This window comes from Hyaena hyaena, unplaced genomic scaffold, assembly GCF_003009895.1.
Source record: "Hyaena hyaena isolate Hyena2069 unplaced genomic scaffold, ASM300989v1 scaffold_280, whole genome shotgun sequence".
In the NCBI taxonomy this organism is placed as follows: Eukaryota; Metazoa; Chordata; class Mammalia; order Carnivora; family Hyaenidae; genus Hyaena; species Hyaena hyaena.
Window position 1 is genome coordinate 1,004,347 of NW_024080912.1, and position 21,092 is coordinate 1,025,438.

General features: G+C 57.4%; 2 protein-coding genes across 3 annotated transcripts; both read right to left on the reverse strand.

The window, feature by feature from the left end:
* Nucleotides 1-10: 10 nt before the first annotated feature.
* Nucleotides 11-6,449, reverse strand: NOL12 (nucleolar protein 12). Of its 2 annotated transcripts, none has more exons than XM_039246176.1 (6): nucleotides 6,322-6,449; nucleotides 4,553-4,658; nucleotides 4,158-4,206; nucleotides 3,505-3,647; nucleotides 2,112-2,209; nucleotides 11-1,677 (listed from the first exon to the last, which is right to left on the reverse strand). In XM_039246176.1, exons 1-6 carry the CDS (start codon nucleotides 6,402-6,404, stop codon nucleotides 1,506-1,508), a joined length of 651 nt encoding a protein of 216 aa, XP_039102107.1. In that variant the 5' UTR covers nucleotides 6,405-6,449; the 3' UTR covers nucleotides 11-1,505. The 2 variants fall into 2 exon arrangements, with proteins under 2 accessions (XP_039102107.1, XP_039102108.1); XM_039246177.1 differs by lacking the exon at nucleotides 6,322-6,449 and adding an exon at nucleotides 5,648-6,020.
* A 5,277-nt stretch (nucleotides 6,450-11,726) lies between these two features.
* Nucleotides 11,727-14,990, reverse strand: LGALS1 (galectin 1). The gene is made up of 4 exons (XM_039246156.1): nucleotides 14,882-14,990; nucleotides 13,565-13,644; nucleotides 12,149-12,320; nucleotides 11,727-11,925 (listed from the first exon to the last, which is right to left on the reverse strand). The coding sequence occupies exons 1-4, from the start codon at nucleotides 14,888-14,890 to the stop codon at nucleotides 11,779-11,781; spliced, it is 408 nt and encodes a 135-aa protein (XP_039102087.1). The 5' UTR covers nucleotides 14,891-14,990; the 3' UTR covers nucleotides 11,727-11,778.
* Nucleotides 14,991-21,092: the final 6,102 nt, after the last annotated feature.

Genomic DNA, 21,092 nt, shown 5'->3' on the forward strand with positions numbered 1-21,092 from the left:
GGGGGGGGGGGGGGGGGGGGCCTGTGAGGGCCAGGCTCCCGCTGCAGCACTAGAACCACCTGGAGAGCTTGCGACGGGCCCACCCTCTGCGCAGGAGGGAGGCGGCCCAGCAAAGCGGGTCACCCCTCCCCCAAGGGCAGGGAGCCGAGGTGGAAGGATCTGGAGCCCCAGGCCACAGGGCCTCCCAGCCATAAGCCCAGAGCTTCAGTTCCCACATCCAGGCGTGGCCTTCAGACACGCACCACATAGCGGGTGCTGACGGGGACACAGGAGAGCGCGTCACCCCCAGCCACCCCCTAACAGCGCCCCTGTTCCTGCCCAACGGCAGTCCTCCGTGGGGTGAAGTCCGTGGGGTGACCGCGAGGAGAGGCTGCTTGGGACCTCAGCTCTCCCTAGGGCCAAAGCCTCCCCCGCCCCGGGGCCAGGTGGGACTTGCGGCTGCGCTCCCGTTCCCTTGTCCCTCTGTCACTGGTCCCCAGCTTTGCCGGGGCTGAGGGCCCATCTTACTCCGCCCTGCACAGCTCCCGTAACCAGGGCCCAGGCGGATTCCCGCGCTCTGCCCCGCAATCCCAGGAACCAGGGAGCGGCAGAGGGCGGTGATGGGTCGCGGTGCTCCCGCACTGTCCTCCCCGGTCCTTCTACCTGCTGCAGGCAGGATCCCACCTGCTCGGCCAGAGGCCAGGCGCTCCGGCGGGCCACCCCCAAGCCGGGACAAGGAAGGGACAAGGCTGGCGTTCTGAGGCCGCAGGTAAAGAGCGTGAACACCTGGCAGGCCCGCAGAACACCGGCCAGGGGACCTGGAATGGCGGCGGTGGCACTTTCAGGTGAGGAGACATACGTTTTCTTTAAAAAGGGTTAATGACGCCTTTGTCGTTGCCTCCCCAGGAACCACTAAAGGCCTGGGGAGGAAGCCCACAGTGGGGGTGGGGAGCGCTCCGGGACTCATCTGCTTCCACCACTTCGATTTCAGCTGAGGAGACCAATGAGGTCAAGGGGAAGGGCCAGACCGAGGTCTCAGCCAGGAAAGGACACCCGCCCGGGGCAGCCGGCTTCTCGGAGCAGCAGGACGAGCCTGGGTTCCAGCCCCGGCTAAGCTGGAATCCCAGGTCACGGGCGCCCAGCCCTAAGGCTCCGTTTCCACGCCCACAGGGGAAACTGCCGGGCGGTGAGGAGGGACCCGCTCCCCTGACAGGTTCCTCGCCCTCAGAAGCCCGGCCTGGGCGTGCGGCACCGGGATCAGGGCCAAGCTGACCTCGGGGGCCCGGGTCTCACAAAACCGAGGAGGGCTTAGCAGGAAGATGTCCCGGACTCGGCTCCAAAGGGCCCTCCTGAGGGAAGCCAGCTCTCGGCCGCCTGCCCCTGCCTAGGGTCCAAGCCCAGAGGCCAGAGAGAACCGGGCCTCCCGGCCCCGGGGACGCAGAGTCACCACGCCGGTGCGGGCTCCTGGGCCGGCCAGGTGGAGATGCGACGGCGCGCGACGGCCCAGGCGGCCCGGTTCACGGCACTCACTCTCCGCTGTGCCGGGCTTTGCCCGTCAGCCGGCGGCGCTGGGCCTTGCTCGTCCGAGTGGCGCTCGGAGGCTTCCTGGTGGAGTCCTGGGCCTGGCGGGGGGGCTTCCTTTTGCTCTTGTGCCTTCTGCGGCTGTGCGCGTGCAGCGAAGCCGTGAGAGCGGAGACCCTGGGGGAGGGTGCGAGGCCGGGGAGGCTGGGGAACGGGGCACGGCTGGAAGGCTGGGCTGGGGGGGCGACTGAGGACGTGCCGGGCTCGCGGAGGGCGTCAGGGCGGGCCTGGCGTGCCGGGGGGACCACAGCCGTGCCAAAGGCGGCCTGCGCTGCCCCCAGAGGGCCCGCCAGTTCCTCGGCTCACGAAACGGCCCTTACCCCAGGCACCGAAGGCACCCAGGGCTGGCCATTCTCGGGGAGTGGGGCTGGGGGACGGGGGAGGAGGAAGGGACTGAGGCCCCCTCAACAGGGAGAGCCGAGTGGCGGCTCCAGGCCCCACAGCTGCCCCGTGCCACCCGCCACAGGCCAGGTGACTCCACAGGCACGGTCACCACGGTCAGCCATGAGGAAGCAGTGTCCGGGGGAGGGGGGGGATGGGCCAGGGCTCACCTCTGGGACAGGAGGGGGTCCCTGGACTTCCTGGGCAAGGCTCTGGTCGGCTTCTCCGTGGAGGACGCCTCTTCCTCGGACCCGCGCCCAGCCGCTTGCTGGAGAACACAGGACAAGAACGGTCACAAAGAGCAGCAGGTCGGGAGGCCTGGCTCGGAGCAGTCACGGCTGTCACGTGAGGGCACAGCCCGCTGCCTCGAGGCCTGGCTTGGGGCCCGGGGAAGGCCGCGGGGGGGATGGGGCAGAGCCATGTGCACCCCCAATGCAGGGATCACACAGGGAAGAGCTGTGTTTCGGGGCCTCATCCCCATTGTCCGAGGTGTTTCACCTGTGTGTGTCTGACCGTTCACGGTAAACTGAGGCCAGGCGGGGGGGTGTGTGTGCAGAAGAATGGGCACAAAACAGAAGGTGAGGGTGAGATCACTAAGCGGGGGGATAAGGTGGCAGCTCAGGACTTAAGGACATTTGACCCCGTGGCACAAAGCGTCGTTTGCCTTGTTAACTGCACACCTACTGGGACGTCCATCAAACAGCCGTCCATTTAACCAGACACGAACGTGTCACAGGTGATACTGAACTGGGCGGCTCACTGACATATCTGACATATCTTCAATGACGTTCCGTTCGCTTTCCGTTCGCTTTCCTTTTTTTTTTTTTAAATGTTTTCACTCGTGTTTCCTTGGGAACAGCTTAGGCCTTTCTGCCCGCGTTTCATTTCCCGGTCGCTTCCGGAGCCTCTCCCTTCGCCGCCACTGGCAGTGGATGCCTACCCCCGCCCCAGGCGGGGCAGCCTGTCACACCGCCATCGGACTCGGAACCACATCGCACTACCGCTTCTCCCAAAAGCAGCGTTTTCAGGCTGCCCTTCAGTGGCAGCTCTGGAGGCCAGGAGTCGAGGCCCACTGACTGCTTTTAAAAGGTGGATCCTTTTTTTTTGTTTTTTAAACTGTTGGTGGCAATCTGCTACCACCTCCCAGCTCAGAGCCGGACAACTCCCCCTTTGCGCGCAGGGCTGTGACCTGTTCTTGCTGCTATCATGCAATGGGGGGACCCCGATAAAACAGCAATTTTGGGTCCTCCGTTTGGGTTAACCGCCTATATATGCACAGCAAGCCCATGAGCCAGGCGCTATCGTCGGAAAGCCCCCCAACATACTAGGGAAGAAAGGAAATGGCGAGGGAGACGCCAGCCCACGCTCCCACGGCAGCTCAGTCATGGCCCGGCTTCTGCAAGCCCGAGTCAGGGACTATGTCTGCACCCTGTGTCCTCACCCGGCAGGGAGACGCCCCGCGCACCAGAACCCCTACCCGTAACAAGGGCCGGCACTCAACAGCCCCGACAAGCTGGTCTGCACCGGGGCTCCTTCCCTCCTGGGGCCGCAAGTCACACCCACCTCGGGAGGGGGCAGTCCAAGCAGCCGGGCCCCCGAGAGGTCCAGGTCACTGATGGTGGTAACGGTGACTGTGTGGTTAGGATGGTCGTACTGCACTGACTCAGTCTTTGCTGTCACCAACCTGTCCAGCTCGTCTGCCTCCTCTGTGCAAGGCGGGTGCAGAAGCAGGTCTTAGCCTCACAGCACGACTGACCAGATTCCAACCCCCCGCCCCCACCCCAGCCCTGGAGCCCAGCAGCCTCCGCCTCTCCACTGGAGAGTGTCCAGGAAGTCACCAGCTCCAGAGCCTGGCGTGGGGACAAATGTACGTGATCCAACTCCTCCCTTGATGCTCCAGGGGGACCTTAGACAGACCCATTGTGACCCCAGCGGCAGCTGCTGCTGCCTGTCCCCTCTATCCCTAATCCCTCTAGGCCTCTGAAACGGGGCTCTCTGCTCTGGAATCACTTTACCAAGAGGTCTGTCCTTCTTGTCCCTGATCCACTCACATTTACACATTCCTGAACACCACGCCTGGCCCCCAGGTCACCACCAAGACGCCCAGAGCTGGGGAAGTTAGCTTCTGTGCAGCTCCCACACCTCTCCCCCTTTCACCCACCAAGGGATAAAGGCCTGTGAGCTATTCTCCAGGTCAGGGCAAAGCTGGGACTCACCCAGGGCCTCCTCTCTCTCTGCCAGCATCTTCAGGTACTCCTGATGGCGCTGAGACCAAAAGAGAAGGGAACACAGTGAGTCTGGCCGCTCCGGCCAAGCCCAGGCAAGGGCACTGCTCACCTCCAGAGTGAGTGAGACCATGCACAGCTCAGAATGAGACACTAGGAGATTCGATCCTAAACATTCTGCAGACCTGGCTGGGCTCACGATGATTCTACCTGTACAACCTGCTCCCCACGCCTGCCCACACCTCCCCTCATTCCCGCGGATGCCCCTATTAAGGCCATTCAAGGCCGTAAATCCCTTGGGAGTCAGATTTTTCATATACGCATGCACACTCTGTCTCCCTAGCTCTCTGGGTGGCTCCCTCCTCCCTCCAGCCTCCCCCCTGCACCTCCTCCCGGAGCTTCTTCTGCTCCTCCTTGAGCCGATGCTTGATCTCCTCAATGGCTGCCTTCTTCCGCTCTACCTTCCGCTTATGGAAGCCAGTCAGGTACTCCCTACAGGAAAGGGGCGACGGAGAGTCAGGAGGGGACACAAGGAAAGGCAGGCTCCAGGGACAGAAAAGTCACGACTACTGCACTGCCCCCAAAATGAACACGGCTTAACTCAAGGATTCCTCACAACAACGTGTGTAGTAGGTATCAATCCCCATTTTACAGATGGAGATGCTGAGGCACGGAGAGGCTAGGTTATTTGCCAAGGGTCACACAGAGTATAAGTTTAGGAAAAAGAGGGAGGGGCGCCTGGATGGCTCAGTCGGTTGAGCTTCCGACTTTGGCTCAGGTCATGATCTCACGGTTCGTGGGTTCGAGCCCCGCATCAGGCTCTGTACTGACAGCTAGCTCAGAGCCTGGAGCCTGCTTCAGGTTCTGTATCTTCCTCTCTCTCTGAACCCCCCTGCTCACGCTGTCTCTCTCTCTTCTCTCTCAAAAATAAAATAAAAACATTTTAAAAATTAAAAAAAAAAAAAGGAAAAAGAGGGAGATGCTGTCTCTTTCCACCCACTACCCTCCAAGGTTCTGGGCTTCCAGCAACAGGGCCGAGTGGGGGCCCCTTCTACACTGCAAGATTCCATTAGCCAGGTAAGGATTAAGCCACATCTAGCAAGGCTTTTAGGGCCACGCTCATCCAGGCGTCTGCGAACTTTGAACCAAAGATGGGGCGCCTGGGTGGCTTAGTCGGTTAAGCGTCCGACTTTCGCTTAGGTCATGATCTCGCGGTTCGTGGGTTCAAGCCCCGCGTCGGGCTCTGTGCTGACTGCCAGCTCAGAGCCTGGAGCCTGTTTCAGTCTGTGACTCCCTCTCTCTCTGACCCTCCCCTGCTCGCGCTGTCTCTCTCTCTCCTAGAAATAAATAAAACATCTCTCTCCTAGAAATAAATAAAACATTAAAAAAAAAATTAAAAAAAAAAAACAAAAAAAAACAAAGAGGCATCCCATTCCCCCAGGACACCTGCCCCCTGGACCCACCTGTAGGGTGGTGCCTACCTGGTCTGGTGCCACCCTGCGTCTCCCGACGATGCCCCAGCATTTCCCTCCCCTACCTGCTCTTGGCTCCTTCTCATCTCTCTAGTGCTGGCTGCACCATCCCCAAGCGTTCCGGGGCCCACCCTCGGCTTTTCGCTGACCCACTACCATATGCCACAGTGGCACTCTGAATGGATGGCATCTGAGGGACCGGCCGCTGAGGCTCAGGGGTCCTGCGATCTGGCGCGCACACCGAAGGAGCTCAGTACACGTCTGACGAGTGAATAAATGAACTTGAGCCACTTTCCTCTCATTCACTCGTCATTTATCAACAACAGCTGAGTTTACCGCGTGCGGGGCCGCGGGGCTGAGCTAGGGAGGTCGAAGGCACAGCCACGAGCCCCCAGTCTCCTGCCCCTCCCCCTCTCCGGACCCCCCTCCCCACCAAAGCGCACCCAGCCCGAACGAGGTGCAAAGTAAGCCAAGAGGGGGCGGAGCGGGCAATTCCATTCCCCAGGCTGGGGGCCGCCAGCGGCCGCTTCCATTCCGCAGTGGGGGTGGGTGTCGAAGAGGAACCGCGGCCACGCCCAGAGGGCGTGGCCGGAAGGGACCTCGGCGTGAGCGTAAGCCTCCTGGGCCAGGCCGTGGCCTTGGCCGGTGGCCCGAAGGAGATCCGCTCCGGCCTTGGCACTCACCGCCGCTTCTCTTCGTCGAAGCTGAGAACGAGCCGCGGCCGCCGGTCGTCGCCATCTCGTTTTTTCTTCTTGTTGCGGCCCATAGCGGCGAGGCCTCCGGCGGCGCGGCTCCCGCACGCCCGAGACACTTCCGGGTGTAGCGTCTTTACCCTCCCGGCCGCGCCGCGCACCCTGGCTCCGTTGTTCCGTTACTCGGGCCCCGCCTTTTAAAGGGGCCGCGGAGGGGCGCATGGGTGGCTCAGTCGGTTGGGCGTCGACTTCCGCTCAGGTCATGATCTCACAGGGTCGTAAGTTCTAGTCCCGCGTCGGACTCTGTGCTGACAGTTCGGAGCCTGGAGCCTGCTTCGGATTCTGTGTCTCCCTCTCTCACTACCCCTCCCCCATTCGTGCTCTGTCTCTCAATAATAAATAAATGTAAAAAAAAAAATTTAATAAAATAAAAAAATAAAGAGGCCGTGGAGCCGGCCTCCCCAGCCCTGCCTTTTGGCTGCGACACGCAGATACCTTTCTCCTCGGTGATTCTTAACCCCAATCCGTCTCCTAGACTAGCCAATAGTGAAAGCGAGGTCCCAGAGCCTAGCATACAGCAGGCGTTCAGTACGGAGTTAATACTAAATGGCCAAATATTGCTGATCTTAACTTTTGATTCTGATTCCACGTCGTTGGTGGTCTCCAAGAGCACATTTCTGGGGCCAATCTGTCTGGACTGGAACCCTGGTACCCCAATGTCAGCTGTGGTGCTGGACCAATTGCCTTTGATTTGCTGCAATTACCCTATTTGTAAAGTGGGGATAATGATAGTGACTTTGCAGGGTTATTGCAAGGCAGTGGTTTTCGAATTTTGGCCTTCATCAGAATCCCCTGCAGGACTTGCTGAAACCCAGATCGCTTTGCACCCCCCTTGAGTTTCTGATTCAGCTGATGGAGAATGAGCCCCATAATCTGCATTCCGTGCAAGTTCTCAGGTGATGCTGATATTGCTGGTCCACCGGCCACACTTTGAGAACAACGATTCTGAGGAAAAGTAACATTGTGTATAAATCATACATGCCATGTGTGTATTTGCTACACAAGCCATCTCCCCGCTGTGTGTCAGTTTCCCCCAGTGTGGCATGGGGGCGTAACAACACACGGTCTACTGAAAATGAGGGCACACACGTGTGAAGGCATTCAGGAGAACACCACCAACAGGGGAATTTTAGTAACTAGGATTGTATGCCTGAATCCTACATCTCAGTTCGTCTGTGCTGGCTGCCGTGGACCAGCTGCCCCCATTGCTTTTAAGGACTGGCCAGTCTGGCAGAGTTGATGATCATTACAGTGCAGTGAAAAATGCAGGAGGCTTCTGGAGCTCAGTGTTGGCTCCTGAGGCCCAGAGGGCTTCTCAGAGGAGGTGACCCCAGAACTAGCTGAGAGTAGGGACATAGGAGTGCCTACTGTGTGCCAGGCACACAGAGAAGAGACTTATTCTCTCAGCAGATGCAACTTATCCAGGGTTACAGGGCTTCTCTAGGTCCAAGCTGGGACTTGAACCCGAGTCTGTGGCCTCCTGGTCCAGCTCCCGGGGCCACTGGCCTGAGGGATCACTCCCGCAGTAGCTCACATGCCTGCTCTGGAGGGCAAGATGCAGACCCTGATCCTGCGGTTTTTTTGGGTGTTGTTTTGGAAGGAGCCAAACACACAGTAGGTACATCTCTCTGTGAATGTTGAACCCATGAAGGGTTCCATGGTGGGTGCCGAGAGGAAGTTATCCTCGAACCCAGGGCACAGCGGGGGACTGCCTGAATGGTGGGGCTTCCTGGTGGTGAACAATTTCCCTTCTGACCTTTTGCCCCTCGGTGCCCACACCCTAGCGCCACCCCTGGTACCCTCCCTCTGGCTTCCTCCTGGGTCCCAGGCACCCAGTCTCAGGGCTGCTGCCTGCTGTTTACCAGGTCCCCCGCCCCAAGCAGACTGGCTATAGATGAAAAGTCAAGGGTCTGCCGCTGGACTTGATAGATCATAAACCTCCCTGGCTCCTTCCCTCTCCACAGCCCATCCGTTCAATCTCCCCCTCTGCTGAGGAATGTTCTCGGGGCCTCCGTGGATTATCTCAATTGATCCTCCCAAACTCCCTGTGACTCAGTGCTGCTTTCATCCCTATTACACAAGTGAGGGAACAGGAGGCTCAGACAGGGGAAGGGCCTTGACCAAAGTGGCTCAAGTAGTAAATGGGGCACAGAGCCATTCCCTGACTTCTGTCCTCCCCCAGCTTCCGGTCTGACTCTGAGACAGGGACCGGGGAAGGGGACAGCTGCTCCTGCAGGACCTTGTTGGGGAGCTCTGAGTGGGTGTGGGTGGCTCCTGCAGCCCACCCAGCCCTTGCTGCCTGCCTGCCCCTGCGGGGCTCTGGGGGACCTTGGGTCTAGAAGCTTCCAGTGCAGGGGTGCCTGGGTGGCTCAGTCCAGTTAAGCGTCCGACTTCAGTTCAGGTCATGAGCTCACGGTTCGTGGGTTCAAGCCCTGTGTCGGGCTCTGTGCTGACAACTAACTCAGAGCCTGGAGCCTGTTCCAGATTCTATGTCTCCCTCTCTCTCTCTCTCAGAAATAAATAAAACTTTTTAAAAAATTTAGAAGCTTCCAGTACAGAGCAAAGCCCAACACCTCAGGCAGGCCTTGTGGCTCCCCACTTTCCAGGGCATTTCAGGTCCTCTTGCCCCCAGGAGAGGAGATGAGACCCCACCGGACTCCAAAACTTGAGAGCCCTTTACAGCAGCTCATGGTCTAAAACACCTACCACTCTTTGGGTTGGTTTTTCCTTGAAATCATTGTTTGTTAATGTTTATTTATTTTTGAAGGAGAAAGAAACAGCGTGAGCGGGGGAAGGACAGAGAGAGAGGGAGACACAGAATCCAAAAAGGGCTCCAGGCTCTGAGCTGTCAGCATACAGCCCGACCCAGGACTCGAACACATGAACGGTGAGATCATGACCTGAGCCGAAGTCAGATGCTGAAAGGACTGAGCCACCCAGGCGCCCCTCCTTGAAATCATTTTTTATGTTTACTGAGCACCTACTGTGTGCCAGGCACCATGCATTTCTGTGTTATTTCAGCTAATGCTTGCAACAACCCCACAGGGGGGATACAGTATTTGTGCAATTTGATGATGAGGCAATCGAGGTTCAGAGAAGTCTAGCAACTGATCCCAGGGCACACAGTGATGGAGCTGGGGTTTGGGCACAGATGTGTTTGACCCCAAACCCAGTTTCCTTCTTCCAAACCCAGTGGTGTCATTCTCTATCTGCCCTAGGGCTTTCCTCTGCCCTCTTGCGGTCCCTCCCAGACCTGATGAACGGCGAGACTACAGAGAATTAGTGGGGCCGAACCCGGAGGACCCGAAAAAGGCAGTCCAAGAGACACTTTCCCCGCTGTCCAGCAGAGGGCGCCCCACCACAGCCAGGCTTCCAAAGCTGTTTCCCTCCAGGCGGCCACGTGGGTGCCCCAGGAGAGCCTGGACATTTGGGTGTGGCTCATGGCAGCCCCCATCCTGTGCACTCCATCCTCCTGGGGCCCTGTTATAAGGATGTGCTCCCTAGGGGACCCACTGAGATGAAAATCGCCCACCCAAAAGGGTTCAGGTGCAAATAAGGGCCCCCATTTTACAGATAAGGAAACTAAGTCTTGGGGTGGAAGAGTGCCACCGAGACTCCCCTAACCAGCGCTGCCTGGAGAATGGAATTTGCCAGGCTTTTCCCCCCTCCCCCGCATACACACCCAGCTCAGGAGAGAGTGCCCCAGGGTTTCGGGGGAGCCCACACTGAGGTTCTAAGTCTTCCAGAACATTGGCTTGGTTCAGGGGGCTGCTTCTCAGGGAGGTAGAGGCCTGCAGCAGGGAGCAGGAAGGAAGAGGTACTGGGGACTAGTCGCTCTGCAGGGTGGCCCGGCCACCAGCTCAGGTCCCATCACTTATGACAAGAGTGATAGGCTGTATTAAAACACTGCCCCGGGGTGCCTGGGGGGCTCAGTTAGCCAAGCTACAGACTTTGGCTCAGGTCATGATCTCACGGTTTGTGGGTTAGAGCCCCGCGTCGGGCTCTGCGCTGACAGCTCGGAGCCTGGAGCCTGCTTCGGATTCTGTGTCTCCCTCTCTCTCTGCCTCTCCCCAACTTGTGCTGTTTGTCTGTCTCTCAAAAATAAATAAATGTAAAAAATGTTTAAAACAAACAAACACTGCCCTCTGGGGTGACAGAGCCTGGAGGGTCTTAGAAGACATGTCCTCTTTGGAAACCAAGAGAGAAGCTCGTGGAGACCTCATCTCAGGCCAAGTGAGTTTCCCGAATTCCTCTGCCCTGCAGGAAAGGGGCTGTGTGCAGCCAGAGGCCTCTGGGGACCTGGTGGCTAAGCTGCAAGTTGCCCTGCCTAACTCTACTCTGCGGGGGGCTGGCTTGTCCGTAGAAACAGGCCAGCAGGGGCACCTGGCTGGCTCAGTCCGAAGAGCAAGAGCACGTGGCTCTTGATCCCGGGGTTGTGAGTTCAAGTCTCACATTGTAAGTAGCGATCACTAAAAATAAACTTAGGAAAAAGAGAAGAAAAAGAAAAATGGCCCAAGCCCATCTTTCCCAGAGTAGGGATGAGGGTCCTCCCCAGGGCCACACAACCAGCAATTTCTAGACTAGCATCTCCATTCCCCTTACACTCCAGCATTGGGGTGTGTGGCCTGGAGCCACGAAGCTGGGATGCCTGGGGAGCCCCACAGGGTTAAGCTGGGCCGGGTGCAGGCCGCGGGGGTCCTGGCATCATGCAGAACCACTTTCTTCCCCTTCACTTTGGGGTAAGAACATCCCACAAGGTAACAGTGCAGCTGGAAACCGCTACCCACCTACCCTCTCACGCACCAGGCATTAAACTTGTCCCGCTTCACACATCTCTTAATCTTCAAGACTATGCTCTGATAGGCTCAGAGAGGTCAGTTAACATGCACAAGGCCACGCAGCTCACAGCTGCACACTCTTTGAACCAGATCACTTTCTAGCCAGTGACAGCAAATGAGAGGAGCCTCAGTGATAGTTCCCGTGCCCTGTGCTGCCAGATGCCATGGCACGGATCAGTCTGTCCATGCCTCCTTCCCGCCCCCTCCCCCCGGTTTCATTTATTCAACATCTTTTGAGCACCTACTGTGTGCTGGGGCTCATTGGGTTGGGGGCTGTTTGAGGACAGGGTTTCACTTATGCACTGAGCTCCCTGTTTGGCCCTGGGGACGGAGGGGATGATGTCCCTGGCATTTCAGAGGTGTGCACTGAGGGACTGAATGGAATCGAAGTTAGGGGCGGAGCCTGGGGGAATTGGTGGCATCCCTCTTGCCCACACCCTCCCCCCTCCACACACACACACACACACACACACACACACACACACACACACAGCTGAGCTAGAGAGAGCACAGGCGGCTGCCTTTATTAGGGGCCATGAGCTGGCTGGCTTCAGTCAAAGGCTATGCACTTGATCTTGAAGTCACCATCTGCTGCCAGGTAGTTGATGGCCTCCAGATTGAGGCGGTTGGGGAACTTGAATGTGTGTCCATCTGGCAGCTTGATGGTCAGGTCGGCCTGGTCGAAGGAGATGCACACCTGGAGGAGCAGAGAAGGGCAGTGAGTGGCGGGGACCCCGCAGCAGGGGGCCCGGGCTCTGCAGTCACAGCATGCTGGTCCTAGATCCTCCCAGAGCTCATTCCTCACGTAGCCCTGACAACAGCCCCACTTCATGGGCGTGGCTGCTGAAGCTGGGAGAGGGGCAGGGCGGGGGGGTGGGCGGAGGGCAGGATGGGACCTAAATCTTCAGGCTCCAGCCCACCTCGACGACAGTCCCCGGCTGGAAGGGGAAGGCAGACTCCCGCAGCTCGGCGCCCCAGGCCCCGGCGTCCTTGCTGTTACACACGATGGTGTTGACGTCCCCATGGGCTTCGAAGCGAGGGTTGAAGTGCAGGCACAGGTTGTCCTTGTCTTTGCCCAGGTTCAGCACGAAGCTGGGGGGAGAAGGGGGCATTGAGGCTTCCTTGGCCAGTGGCAGCCCCCTCAGACTGACCGGTCCGTGCTACCACCGGTCACATCGGCACCATCACGGAGCCGGGAGGCAAGACACCCAGACTCTAGGTCTGGCCCTGCCACCTCCTTGCTGTGTGAGCTTGAGCAAGTCCCTGCCCTTCTGCGGATTTCAGTCTCCTCATTTGCACAACAGGGACGGCACAGGAAGGATCGCGGAGGGTCCCTTTGGTCAAGGACGGAGACTCCTTCCAGACGGTGACCTCTAGGAGGGCAAGTGTCCGATCTGTCTCGTATATCTCTGCACCCCCAGGGATCGAGCATGATGACACACAGTAAGTGCTCAATAACGGTGGGGCAAATAAACACATAATAATATGATTCGTGGCTTCTAGCCCGGCCTCAGGCTCCATGCTGACAGTGCAGAGCCTGCTTGGGATTCTCTCTCTCTTCCCCTCTCTCTCCCTCCCCCGCTCGCACACACTGTTTCTCTCTCCCAAAATCAATAAGGTTTTAAAAAGAATAATAGCAATAATACATTTGCTGAGTGGAGACAATAGCGGTACCTACCTCGGGGTGGGGGTGGGGGTGGGAAGAATGAAATGGACAGTGCACGTCCATATATAATGCGGAAATAATGCGGCTCTTTCTAACGTCAGCTGGTCATCATCAGCATCACTGAGAGATCCAGCCTGTCACCTCCACACAACCACCTCCCCGCTCCGTGCACTAAGACTGAAGCTCAGGGCGGCGGTTGGAGGACTGGTCCAAGGTCACCTGTCTGCTGAGAAACTAGGCAGCTGGCCTAGTGAATGAATGAAGGACCAAAGGGATGAAAGGTTGAATGAGTGAAGCGCGCGGGGAAAGAGGGACCTCCGAGGGGGCCAACAGCAGAGGGACACCCCTCGTTCCCTGTCCCGGCCCCTCCCCCCACGGCCGCGGCTCCCGCCCACAGTGGGGGCAGGGCCAGCTAAGGTAGACCACGAGGCCGCAGCTGGTTTCGTTTAAGAGGCTCCAGCAGGGAGGGGAAGGGGCGACTCTACTGGGAGCGTCCAGACCCCGCGGAAGAGTGACTCACTCAGAAAACGCCACTGCGGACAACCCCCCCTCGCCGCCGGGGGGGGCGGGGCCTGGCCGGCCACGCCCCGGCCAGACCCGCGGTCGGACCCTGCGGCTGCGAGCCCAGGCCGCTGCCGCCTGCCCCCGCCCCGCATCTGCACCCCGTCACCTCTTGGCTTCTGGGGCCACCTCGCCCCGCACTCGGAGGCACTCCCCAGGTTTGAGATTCAGGTTGCTGGCGACCAGACCCTGCAAAGACAAGGCCACAACCAGCCGGTTTAGAGGACGCAGCGCCCGGGGGTGGGGCGGCGGGGTGGGGTCGTCCCCGCCCCGGATCCTCTGACCCTGCCTGCGGAAAGCTCGAGGAATCTGGAGCAAGTTCTAGACTTTCTCTGTGTGGTCCTGGCCAAGTGCCTGCTCTCAACCGGGTCCATTTGCTATCTGTAACACGACTGAGGTCGTAGAGGCCAAGATCTAAAGTTTTTGCGGTTCGGCTTGAGGATTTTGGATCCCGAGTGGCCTGGGAGGTGATAAGTGGAGAGGCTCTGACTCGGAGTGAGTGACACTGCGATTTGGTGGCAAAGGAGGGGGGATGGAGAGGTCTGCCCTTGTGTTGGAAAAGTAGCGGCCCGGGGCTGGGCGATCCCCCACCACCCCCTTCAGACCCCTCTGCGCAGAGAGGCGCAGGGGCCGGGGAGGAGACCCCTAAGGAGCGCAGCCAGGCCCCTCTGCAGAAGGGAGAGCGGTCAAGGGCCGGAGGCAGCAGCCTGGCTGGCTCAGAAATGCAAGATTGAGCGCACAGCTTAGCGGGTGTGGGTGGTGCCTTCTGCCAGAGACGTGAACCCTTTCCCTCGGGGCCCCTGGAAGACTCTTGCCTCCTTCCCTCTCCCTTAGCACACATCTCCCAGCATGGGGAGTGGGGGGAGGGGGCGGGTTACCCAGCCCCCACCCGACTAGCCTGGACAGAGCCACCCTCCACCCACTAACCCAGGCAGGCGCCCTCGCGGGCCGCCTGTCTCAGATCCTGGCGACTTTGCAGAGCTCTCTGGAGCAGAGGATGACTCTGCCCTGGCCCAGTGACTGGGGACAGCTGCAGGAGGGGGAGGGGACGGGAGGCTCTTTGGGGGTGGAGGAGGGGGGAAAGGGACAGCGGCTCGGGCGTCCTTAAAGTGCCTCCCTACCCCACCAGTTGGCCACACCCTTTTCGCTCCCACTTATCGGGGAGCTGCAAAATGTCAAACCTTGGCAGAAATAACTGTGCTGTCATACCCTGGAGGAATTCAGATAAGTTTTACGGCAGAGGAGGCCTTTGGGGACCATGGCGCCCACCCCCATTTTACAGACGCGGCCACTGAGGCCCCAGAAGAGAGGAGGCACTTGTTCAAAGCCACACCCTGGGGACGAGAACCCAGACCATCTGCCCCCACTCTCCTCTGTCTTGCCCCCACGCCATCCCTGGGCCTTGGAGCGGGGTCCCCGCACTCACACAAGCCATGATTGAGGACAGGAGGAAGTTCCTGCGGACTGCGGCGCCAGCTGTCTCCAGACTACGGGAGAGATGGGCCCCCGGGGCCGCTCCCACCCTTATAAAGGGACCAGACTCCGGTGAGTCCCGCCCCCTGGGCGCCCAACCAATTGTAAGTCAGAACAGGGACGGGGGGGCCCCACTGGAGGCGGAGTCAATGGCATTTTGAAGCCTTTTGGGAGCCAAGGTGACCAATCAGAGTGGTAAACCTCCTTCTTCTTCAACCACGCCCCCAGGGTCCAGGCCCCACCTCCTATTCTCCTTCATCCCTCCCCACCCCCCACCCAAAAATTTTGCTGTGGCAGGGACTGGGGGAAGCCAACGGAAAATAGTTTGAGGATGAGTTAGAAACGAGAGTTGGCGGGAAGGGGCCGAGGGCCAGCAGGCCGAGCTCAGGGGGTACCCAGAGGAGATGGCTGAGGGGATACGGGGTCCTTCAGGGAATTAGACATGGGGTTGTCGAGGCTGCCCTGCAGGGACCAGGGCGTGGCCGCCCTGCGCAGCTTCTGCCGAGAGAGCCCAGGACCATTAACCACAGGGCCCTGGCCCCACCCGGGCCTCCCCCGGAAGCAGGGATTGTGGCTGCTGCTTAGGCTTCTCACTAGCGCTAAAGAAAGGTTGGGCCGGGTGCCAGGCCTGCCGCTGGCTGCCTCCGGGGCTCAGGCCTCAGGCCTCAGCCCTCCGGAGGGGCCTCAGGGATTCATCCCAAAGCCCCTGCCTGACAGCCTCAGGCCTGAGAGTCAGGCCCGGGAGAGGGCGCAGGTTGGGCCAGGCCATGAAGGGTTGGGGTCCCTACTCTGTGCACGCCCCGCTTCTGCTCTCTTCCCATCCAAGGCTAAGCACAGCCTTTCCTTTCTCTGTTTATTCAGCAGATATTTTACTGAGCATCTACTAGGTGCTGGGCTGAAGGGGGGCTTTGAAGGAGAGATGAAGAAGGAGGGCTTGGCATGCCAGCATGAGCAGAGGCTCAGACGGGAACAGTGAGCATCGGGGTGTGGCTGGAGTTTTGGGGTATGTCGGGGAAAGATGGGACATGGGGCTGGGAGGCCAAGACAAGAGTACCTGGATCATGAAGGGCCTCTTTAAGGGGGTTGGCCATTGTTTTAACTGACGGTTCTGGGGAGCCATAGAAGGTTATAGGGAAGGTGAGACATGAGCTACAGGGAAGATCACTGTAGCAACAGAGTTGAGGGTGGATTGGGGTGGGGCGTGCCCACCTGATACCCAGGATGGGGAGCACTAGGCAAGGTGGGGCGCTGACTCGGAGAGTTGTCATTGGGACCTCCTTCCCCACATTGCCATGTCCCTTCTGAAATTACCAATACTGAAGAGGCAGGGAGATGTGGACCAGGAGTGACTCACATCTGGAGGCCAGGCTCTCTGGTGCCTCCCCCACCCCCCATCCCCGCCTTTCTCCATATGACTAAAGCCCACCCCTGGCCCAGGAACAGTGGTGGGGGGAGTACATTAGGCCTCAAAGCAGGCTGCCCCCTGTCCGAGCCCCAAGCCCCTCCTCCAAGACCAAACCAACCACAGCTGCTTGGGTGTTTCCTCCAAGGCCTCCCCCAAACCTCAACATAAGGAGGGGTGGGTGGAGAGAGCTCCAGGGCCTTTCCTTTCTACCTCCCCTCCCAGGGCCACAGACACCTCTGCCTGATCAAGCATTAGGGGCATTTGAGGAGCCCTAGATCGGGGAGCAGAGGTGGTTCACAGTCCTTTCCTGGCTGCTGCCACTGGGTCTGGCTGGCGGTTCCAGCCCAGCAGCTCAGGGCCTTAAGCTCGAAGCTCCGAGCTTCTCCCAACCTGGAAGTCAGGCCCAGCACTGGGAAGTGTTCGCTGTCGGACCAGGGGCTGCTTTATTCTCCAGGGTCTGGCCAGCTGAGGGCTGGTGGAGAATTGGCTTGGCGTGGTGAACGGGCCTCCAGAAAGGCCCCTTTGGGAGTCTGGAGAGTTCGATCCTGGTCCTAGCCCTGCCGCGCCATCACCAGGGCGTCCTCCAAGTCAGTCTTCCCATCTGTAAACTGGGGTGGTGAAACCCTACTCTCCTACACAAGGTTAGTGCAGGGTGGAATTCATGTCTGTTCCATTAAATGGATGATCCCCCTCCCTCGCCACAATCTCAGAAGGTTTTAGCTTCCCTCTGGTCTCTTCCTAGGCTGAGCTTACCTTCTGGGGGTCAGCACCTCTGGGAAGTCTCCCTCTTACCCCCGCCAGTGCCTGCCTGCCTACGCTTCAGCAGGGAGTCTCTCTGGAATCCAGCGTCCTCTGTAACAGGGCTCGCGGTTTTCCTGGGTGGGGGCAGGGACAAGGTGCACTTGTGTGCGCCAAGCTCCAACCCAGTCCTCAGGGCCTCCCAGTGGTGGTGGCACCCCCACTTATCTGCCAGGCCCTGTGCCCGGCGCCTTGCTTTCATACCTTATCTCATTTTATCTACACCTCCCCTCCCCCGCTCCCTGCCTCGTGTTTGCCGGCTGGGATGTGCCACGCAGGGCCCTGCGCTGAAGCTGGCGTCTGAATCAGGAGAAGAGAGGCAAGTCCTAATCCGGGGGCTGCCTGGCTGTGGCCTTGCCCTCGCTGAACCTGTTTCCAAGCCTGGAAAGTGGGAACATTAGCATCCACTGGCTGGCTGGAGGGTTACAGAGGTGATGTGTGTGCGGCTCCACATGAGTTCTCTGTCCTGCACCCTCAAGGCCAAGGCTGCCCACCATGTGGGCTCTCCTCCTCCCTCACTGCTCTGCAGAGGCGGTGAGCTCTCTGGAATTCTCCATCCTCTAGGCAGCTCTACAGGCTGGACCTTGGCCGCTGCTGTTAGAAGTGAGCTCAGCGCCTCTGGACAGGCCAGTGCGGCCCTTCCCAGCCTGCGGACTCCTGCCCTGTCCTGCCCGTCCCTCCTCTGCCCTGCCCATGTGAAAGCGGTACCTCCTCCAGCTGACAGTTGCAGGGAGGGCCTTTGAAACCCCATCCACACCCCTCAGGCCACCTGACTGGCCCCAGCCGGGGCTGGTGGAGGTGACCAGAGCCAGCTCCAAAGTCCTAGAAGTCAGAGCAGGAGAGGACCCCAGAGATTCCAGACCTGACCTGCTCCCTCATATAAGGATTCAGGAACCACCCAAAGAGGCTGGCTACTTAGTCAAGGTCACACAGGGAGCTAGGGGTGAAGGGTCTTCCATCTTCAGAGCCAGATCTTTTCCTCCTTCTCCATGAAGGGTAGAAAGGACTGTAGGGGGGATGCCCCCTAACCTCAGGCACTATTCCAACACCCACTTACCTCGCTCTGCTTTTCCGTTTTACCGCCCTGCCTTTGTCTGCTGCCCAGACAGCCACCTCCCCAAATACAGTGGGCTTTTGTCACTTGCCTTCCCACCTGGTGTCTGTCCCCCTCCTGATTACAGGCCCTCACTTGTCTTTGGGGAACTGCCTCTCCTCTCCTATGAGGACTGGGTGGGGTCAAGGCGCTGCCATTCACTAACCCTCTAGGCCCCAGGCTTCAGTCTTTATTTATTTATTTTTTTTAACATTTTCTTTTGACATAATTATAGACTCACAGGAAGCGGAGAGCTTTTTAAGAGCTTAGAGAATATTTGAGACCTGGAGAGAAAAACGCATTGGCTCCAAAATACTAAAACTGCAAAGTTGAAATGAATCCACGTTTACTGGGCTCAAGCTTAAAACCTGGTAGTCGTAAAAACGGAAACATTTGGAAACAATTTTCTTGGGTTGGATTTTCTTACTTTAGAAGTGTGTCCAAGCCTTCCTAGAGGTTGGTCACTCCTCCCTTAGATCCTCATAGGCAAATAATGTCTCAAACAAATGTATAAAAATACTTTGGAGATATATAGCAACCTCCCCCCCCCCGTATATTTAATGTGGGACTTACGGGAATTGGGTGCATTTTATTGTTTTCTATAATGCGCCTGGGGCCTGTGTATCAGGAGAGTTTTTGGGTGGCAAGTAACAAAAAATTCAACAAAAATCATTTTAAAAACTTTTTTTAATGTTTATTTATTTTTGAGAGAGAGAGAGACAGAGCGCAAGCGGGGAAGGCGCAGAGAGCAAGGGAAACACAGAACCCGAAGCAGGCTCCAGGCTCTGAGCCATCAGCACAGAGCCCTACGCTGTCTCAAACTCACGAGCTGTGAGATCATGACCTGAGACCTGAGCTGAATGAAGTCAGATGCTTAACTGAGCCACCCAGGTGCCCCATCAATAGAAATCATTTTCAAATTAAGGGAAACTTTCCCATGACAAATCTGGAATGAGGAGGTTTCCATGGCAGCTAATTCAGTGGCTCAGTGAAATTGTCAAAGATCTGGGTTCTTGTATGATTGTGGGCTATGGCTGTGGAGACTGTCCTCGCTCTTCTAGGCGGCCATAATCCATGATTAGTCCTTGCCCCTAGGAGAGGCCAGATAAGGATTTGGAGAACAGTCTTTTTTATTTTATTTTTTATTTTTTTTAATTTCTGAGAGAGAGATAGAGACAGCGCAAGCAGGGGAGGGTCAGAGAGAGAGGGGGACACAGAATCTGAAACAGGCTCCAGGCTCTGAGCTATTCCTCAGCACAGAGCCCAACACGGGGCTTGAACCCATGAACTGCGAGATCATGACCTGAGCCGAAATAGGTCGCTTAACCGACTGAGCCACCCAGGCGCCCCGAGAACAGTCTTAACATCTGCGGAGTACTCTCAAGTGAATCAATGAAAAAATGTAAAAATATACAAAGGGTGATGGAGCAAATTGGTCAAATATTGACAACTGGAGCTCCATGTGCAGGAGACAGTGGTGTTCATTATGTCATTCTAGCACCTTTTCTGTTGGTTTGAAACTTCTCTAAACTAAAGCTTGGGGAGTTGCAGCACCTGGGTGGCCCGGCAGGGACCCTGCTTGGGCTTCATTCTCTCTCTCTCTCTCTCTCTCTCTCTATCTGCCCTTCTAGTGCTTGTGCTCTCTCTCTCTCTCTCAAAATAAATATATAGACATTAAAAAAAAAAAAAAAAAGCTTTTTTCTGAATTAAAAGTTGGGGAAGGGGCACCCGGTTGGCTCAGGCAAGCATCTGACTTCAGCTCAGGTCGTGATCTCCTGGTTTCTGAGTTGCAGCCCCGCACTGGGCTCTCTGCTGTCAGCACAGTGCTCCCTTGGGATCCTCTGTTCCGCCCCGCCCTCCCCAGCTTGTACTCTCTCCGTTTCTCTCAAAAATAAATTAACATTAAAAAACAATACAAGTAAATTTTGGGGAGCATGAGATAATAAAAAAATGTATGTTTGGTCTCTGAGCCCAATCCCTGCCAGTGTCCCTCAGACCCTTATAATTTCCTAAGGGACAGAAGTTCTGGGAACAACTTTTGTTTTAATATTTGGTCTTTGACTCAGGTTCCTGACAGACAGCTCCTAAGTCCCTTGGAATTTCCTGGGTCTTTGGTTCTAATGATGACTGGTGGGCTCCTGGGGAGCTTCAGGATGGGGGCTGGTCACCAGAAGGATCAGGGATGGTTAGAACCTTTGAACTTTCAGCCCCACACTGCATTCTCCAATGAGAGGATGGTGAGAAGCTGAAGATTGAGTTATGATCGATCATGTCTACGTGATGAAGTCTCCATTAAAAAAAAAATCCTGGGGCGCCTAGGTGGCTCAGTCGGTTAAGTGTCCGACTTCGGCTCAGCTCATGATCTCGAGGTTTGTGGGTTCGAGCCCCGCATCGGGCTCTGTGCTGACAGCCAGCTCATAGCCTGGAGCCTCCTTCAGATTCTGTGTCTCTCTCTCTCTCTGACCTTCTGCCTGCTCACGCTCTCTCTCTCTCTCTCTCAGAAAAAAAAAATTAAAGAATAAATTTAAATACATTTTTAAAAATCCCTAAAATACAAGGTTTGGGGGAACTTCTGGGTTGGCAAAGACATCTACATGGATACATCACCCTAACTCCATGGGGATGGCAGCTCCTGCACTTGTGACCCTTCTGGACCTTGCCCTGTGCCATCCAGCTGTTCATCTGTGTCTTTACATATCATTTATTATATAACAAACCAGTAAACATAAAGTTTTGTGAGCTCTTACAGCAAATTACTGAATCTGAGAAGGGGGCTTTGGGAATTTCCAATTTATAGCCAGTCGGCCAGAAGCACAGGTGATACCTGGGACTTGCTAGTGGCATCTGATGGGGGGGGGGGGGGGGAAT

What these genes read in the sequence shown, in the direction of transcription:
- NOL12 (XM_039246176.1), bottom strand. Translation starts at nt 6,404, where the DNA reads ATGGGCCGCAACAAGAAGAAAAAACGAGATGGCGACGACCGGCGGCCG. An exon ending in AGAGAGAGAGGAGGCCCTGG is followed by an intron (nt 3,648 to 4,157) that starts GTGAGTCCCAGC and finishes CGCCTTGCACAG; the next exon opens with AGGAGGCAGACGAGCTGGAC. An exon ending in TTGGACTGCCCCCTCCCGAG is followed by an intron (nt 2,210 to 3,504) that starts GTGGGTGTGACT and finishes TGTGTTCTCCAG; the next exon opens with CAAGCGGCTGGGCGCGGGTC.
- LGALS1 (XM_039246156.1), bottom strand. An exon ending in GTGGCCCCAGAAGCCAAGAG is followed by an intron (nt 12,321 to 13,564) that starts GTGACGGGGTGC and finishes TTCTCCCCCCAG; the next exon opens with CTTCGTGCTGAACCTGGGCA. An exon ending in AGCCGGGGACTGTCGTCGAG is followed by an intron (nt 11,926 to 12,148) that starts GTGGGCTGGAGC and finishes CTGCTCCTCCAG; the next exon opens with GTGTGCATCTCCTTCGACCA.